The 6,000-nt window shown below is 41.7% G+C and overlaps 1 protein-coding gene across 2 annotated transcripts in view; it reads left to right on the forward strand.

The window, feature by feature from the left end:
* LOC120817843 (A disintegrin and metalloproteinase with thrombospondin motifs 2) overlaps window positions 1-6,000 on the forward strand; it is a 90,161-nt gene that overhangs the window by 40,164 nt on the left and 43,997 nt on the right. For both annotated transcript variants that reach the window (XM_040174454.2, XM_040174455.2), the window contains exon 3: window positions 4,091-4,286. In XM_040174454.2, coding sequence (XP_040030388.2) covers window positions 4,091-4,286 — 196 coding nt within the window. The remainder of the gene's footprint in view (window positions 1-4,090; window positions 4,287-6,000) is intronic.

The raw sequence follows: 6,000 nt of genomic DNA on the forward strand, positions 1-6,000 counted from the left end.
CCATGTTCATGGTTTATATATACAAATATATATAGAGAGATTTTTGTCCACATCGCACAGCCCTACATACAGTCATTACTTATGTATACATAGTATATATACATTATGTATATACTTATTTCCTGAAATCTTTCTGGTAGTATAATGACACCATTATCGGCAGTATTATTGGCACCATTACCCTTTTATTTGGAAACTTCTGTTCATTTATTCTTTATTGATTCTAATAAGCAATTTTTCCATCAGCATGTTGTCTCTGATACACGTTGCCTCCACTATATTTAAATGATCAGATGTTGTGGTGACAAGTAGAAACAGACCTGTTAACAGTGAACGTATTGAGAAAGATTCTTATTAACACAACGCCCAGCCAAAGGTTTGCAGCCTGATGTGCACTAGCACTTCCTATGTGTTCTTTATAAACAATGTACATACTGATGACATGCAGAAGTTAAGTGTGTCACATTTAAGTGTCTCATGAGGGGAGCTGAGCTAATAAGCTATATTTTAACATGTCAAAGCTAATAAAACATCTTCATGCTCATCAGCCAAAGGAGCGCAATGAATTTACTGTAATAAGAGAACAGCAACTAGTGAGGCAGCTGATGCCGTGGCCGTCCCCGAACACGCGAGTCACAGAGTAATGCTAAATATATAGTAATTACAAAAGGAAACCGGGTGGTTCTCTCATCTCGTGCTTCCTGTTGACAATCCCAACCTTTTAAACACAATTTTTTTTAAGACAACGAACGGTATTTGCTCCAGAGAGGCCGCTGTTTGTGGGGAAACGAGAAATCGAGAAAGTTGATTTATTTCCGTATTTAAGTGGCATCACTTAAGTTTTACACAAACCACGACAATAAATTGTTTTTGTGGAAAAAGAAGATTCTTTTAAAAGGCGTGTTTGCATGTAGCAAGTGTAAATTGACATTATGGTCAGATAGACATTCATAACATTTTAGACATCATGTACGCTCTGCTGCAACTTGTTGAGCTAATCTTTAATATTGATGTCCCTTGAGGAGACATTTCCATGATTCAGTTTAAGAAACAAGTCTGATAAGTAATCAGAATTGTCTTTACTGGTAAAAGTAATCCAGATAAAATGATACGTCAAATAAAGGGACGAATTACATTCAGTCGCTGTGCAGAATCGTCATCGGGTGAAGGTTCATCTTCAAATAAAATTCTCTTACAGTATTGGTTTGGCACTGCAGAATGACGCTTGGATGATGTTGCCTAGGTGCCGTCACCGCGGCGCCTGGAGCTGTGATATTCCTGCGTAGCTTGTCAGTCAATGGGAAAATAACAAGCCCAATTTATGGGGTGTCTTAAAAATGCAATGTGAAAAATGCATGCAAAAATAGCTTTTTTTTACCAAGCTTTCACAGTAGTTAGACTCTTTATCTAGGTGTTGTTGGACTACAGCACCTTTGTTCTCCTTTTTCTTTGATTAAATCAGGTATATTCACTCCACTCCAAACAGGTGATTTTGCGTTACACCCGTTCACGGTTGAGCTTTCCTACGCGTGGCCCTTAACCCTGCCTTGTCAGTGAACGACCCAATGGGTGTTTCCAAATTGAGGCTGCAGGTGTGAGTCTGAGTTCTTTCAGTAGCCTCCCTCTGATCCCCTTTACTGGGACTTGGCTCCTCCTGCTTTTGGAGGAGATGAAGACAATGCTCCTCACTATGGAAATGCGTTCAGGCGCTTGGATGCTTCGTACACTTTAGCCTTTTTTCAAAGCACTTGTCCAGTTGTTCTGCTCCCTTGCACCTTTCTCTCTCTCTCCCTCTCTCACTAACCCCCCCGCGCCCACTGCGCCTTCTGCGATCGATCCAACCATGTCTCCCCTTCCCACATGTCATCTTTTTTTCTTTGACACAACTCTCTCTCTCCTCTCCCCACTGCTTGGTATTCTGGAGTGGAAATGCATGCACCATCGCAGATCCATCAGCCACAATCGGGATGCCGCGCCACGGCTCGGGGAAATGGAGGGATGAGAAGGGTGGAGGGAGGAAGAGGGAAAGGGGGCGAGGGAGTGTGAGGCGGGTCAGTTGCATGTCGACATCTTTCGGGTCCAAAGCCTTGTGCTGCCAGAGGAAAAAAAGGTGAGAGTATGAGAATGGAAAAGAAGCACCTTTTTTATTTATGAGACTTTTGTTGACATTCATTTGATCTGAAGAATTTGAGGAGCACATATGTTCTTGTACCTGGTTTCCAAATTAGAGCTCAATAAGTAGTATGTTAAAGGAGCCCGTGAGCATTTATTAAAAAGTTCAGGCTCTGTGCAGGTACAGTGGGCCGTAAAAACTTCAAGTATAAACACTTGTTTGGTTCACTTCTATCTGACTGCACCACACACAGTTGGCTCCCGACAGAGTAGTCAAAGGAATAAGGCACATTCTATTCACATGGAGTTAAATGCATGTATAGGTGGTGGAGACAGCTCCACCCATCAGGAAACATTTATTACCAAATATGCCAAACATACAAGGAATTTGTCTTGGCGGTTAGTGCGCGACAGTAGACAGACAAGACAGCAGTGCACAAGTAATAAAATAAAGTAAAATGAAATGCTAATGCAATGGGTTAGTATGAATAAGGCTATGGGTTCGTATAAAACAAGGGAATAAAGTTAAAAATGTTAAATATTAAAAAATGGCAACAATACATGCAGCAATACATGCAGGCAGCAAATAAAACAAACCTCAATAGGATCATAATGAGGAGAACAGCTGCGGAAGAATGATTTTGGATGGACAGACAGTAGATGCTCTGCAAAGGGAATAGAGCAGAATCACAGAATGGAGAAAATACATTACAATAAGTAAATAAGGTACATGATATGAATATTCCTTGTAATAAGTCAAAGGCTTTCTGAGTCTTTATTTTCTCAAAAACCTCTTTACTGTGTTGGTCTTAAGATAAATCTTTTAAGATAAATTCAAATAATTTTACAATGACTTTTGCACTTGCATATATATATATATATATATTATATTTCCATCCCTGAAATATGTTTTTTAGTGTTTGTCATGCAGAACGTATCTGTCACTGGAATAAATATTCATTCAGGTTGTGGATTAAATGTGATGGCAGATGTAATAAGATGACATAAACGTCCATTTGTAGCCAGTCACTGTCCTACGGCGTAGCATTTGTCTCTTTTAGCAAAACTATGTAAAGAAATAGTTCACAAGCAGCTTTTCATTACACATTCCTCTGTAATGTAAACTGCCTCCTTTTTTTAACCATCAGTCCACTTTTCTCTATTCAACTCACTCATCATCCCTTCCTTCTCTTGTCAGAGCGGTGGGAGAAGCAGACAAGTGCTGATTGCATCGATGCTCTCTCTCTCTCTCTCTCTCTCTCTCTCTCTCTCTCTCTCTCATTTGTCGCTCGCCTTCTTTCGTGCTCCTCCTCTCCAAAGCCTCTCCATCCCCTCTGTGTTCTCCCCCATGGCTTTCCTCTACAGCAGTGTGTTGCCTTGGTAATTACCAGTTGTCTTAAACAGACAGATGGAATAAGAGAGAGTGACGGGCAATTTTCCCAGTGCCTGTTTCCCCCGTTTATGTGCATACGAGTCCTTTTTGCTGTGTGTGTTCTGTATGCATGCTTCCTAACTTCTCACCGTGTCTTTGCAGTCTCTACCCTGCTGTCACTCTCCCTATGAGTTTGTATTTGTTTGTTTGTGTGTGTGTGTGGGGGGGGGGGGGTAAGACAATTATGGGGAATTACCTGACAGAGTGTGTTAGTCCAGGATGGTAGTTCCATCTCCTCTTGGCCGTTTCAGATGCCAGTTGTCACTCTGGACCTGTGCCCCCTGAGGGATCACTGCCCCCCCCCCCCCCAGGATGCTCCTATCACACAGCAGTGGAGTAAAGAAAGTGACCATTTCTGTCCTCAGACCGCAGAGGCAACAGAATATGTGACTAGTGGATGGAGACAAGGGCGATAGGCAAATAAGGGGCTGCGCAGAAGCTCAGCGATTTGTGTTTATAAGAGAGACTGAGATGTACTGAGGTGATGCCCCTAGTTCACCTGCAGGTATCCATGTCGTCCAATTAATTTCCCACACTCTCTTCCAGGCTGGTGTGATCCGGATGGAGCAAGAGGAGTTTTTCATTGAGCCAGTGGAGGGGGGCGACGGATTGGGAGAGGCGGAGGAGGAGGAGCAGGGAGGAGGAGGAGGAGGAGGAGGAGGGAGGACACACGTCGTCTATCGCTCCTCAGCCATTAAGAAAGGCCCGATCAGCAGCCCGGCGGCAGACTACCACTCCAGAGGTCAGTCTGTGGCTTTGCCATCCCCCACTTTTAAACCCCCTTCATGCATTCAGCTCTGTGCTTTATTTAACGACAGAATGACATGACATGCATCCTCTGTTCTACATCCTGAATACCACACGGAACATACCCTGAAATGAACTAGTGCCTCACGCCGGTCTTCCCTCAAACCCACCTGCTCATGTAATCAAACTATTGCACGCTAAGGCAGCAAGTCACAGCAGCGGCACACCTTACTGTCAAACGGAATACACCTGCACAGTGAAACGCATCCTCCTCTTCCAGTGAGGTAGGAGTGACATCTGGAGAGCTAACACCCTGTATCTTTTATAGAATTATGCACTGCTCTTGGATGCCTCAACAATCAACAGCTGGCACTCAAGTCATTGGTTTCTCCTCGTCTGCCTCCATCTTGTACTCCACCGATCAAATAAATGAAGTGAAACATTAAGTAGGGCTATTATTTTAGAGGAAGCATTATAGAGTTTTACGCAGCGTGTCCGCTCTGGGGTTTGAAGGAAGGGCGATAAATGTATATTCAAATGGGCTTTAAAACTTGCGGCCTGAACACGATTATGCTTGCAAAACGATGCTTTCATAATACGAAATTGGCTGTTTGATCAGTTTTACTGTCAAATCTTACAATGACATTTGAAATTCAATCAAACCTCGTTGCATTAAAATGAAATAGCTCTATTTCAGTAATCGCACATGACCAACGACTGTTGACACAAGAGGAATTTAATGATTGAATGAAATTCAATTTATCTTACTGGGTTTTAAATGTTTTTGTCTTTTAGCTTAGTGCATAATTGGTGGAGTTTTATCCATTTGGATGATCAGAATATGCATATTCCTTTGTTACGTAAACCAAAGGACAGAAACAATTTTCATTCAATTGCTTCTATTGCTGCTTTATTTCAGTAAATCTCTACATTTGTTTTTGTGAAAAAATGTAAAAGAAATAGTAATGTGTGTTACATATATTTATTTGTTTTACACTACCGTTATCTACTTTTAGGTATGTCAGTAGTCTTTAACCACTCTTTATGTTTTCAATAAATACATAATATTCCCTATGTTCAAAGAGTAGCAATGGCCCACTGATGAAAGTAACGCAATATCTAAGTTTGCAGTATTATCTGTCTGCATTCTAGTTGTTCTAGTGATCACAGGGGAAAATACTACTGCCATTTCATTCTCATAAGTGTTTCAGAAACAGCTGCCTAGTCTGCATGATGGACCTATGCAATAGCAATCATCTCAACTAATCACAAAAGCAAAAATATCCTCACAGAATCTCAGGTTGTGCTTCATAACATCTCAATTGCTAAGATCTGAGCAGTTGACTGAAGAATGTCTAATAATTTATACATCTATCTCTATATATAGATATATCTATATATATACATGTATACGAGAGAGTTTCCATAGGAACACCCAGTGAACACAGATCCGCTCCCTTGCTACGGATACCTGGCAGCACATCCACACACACGTACAGGATGTAACCACACGCAGCTTACACAACTCCCTTGATCATACATTTACACTTCTCAATACACATTCAGAAGCTGCATGCACGCCGACACACACAACACGTCTCACTGCTCCTTGTTGTCTTTGAATCTTTCTTTCTAATGAGAGTGGGGTGCAGATCAATAGCGTTGGATAGAGTGTGTGTGTGTGTGTGTGTGTGTGTGTGTGTGTGTGT

Source organism: Gasterosteus aculeatus, chromosome 4 (assembly GCF_964276395.1).
Source record: "Gasterosteus aculeatus chromosome 4, fGasAcu3.hap1.1, whole genome shotgun sequence".
NCBI lineage: Eukaryota > Metazoa > Chordata > Actinopteri > Perciformes > Gasterosteidae > Gasterosteus > Gasterosteus aculeatus.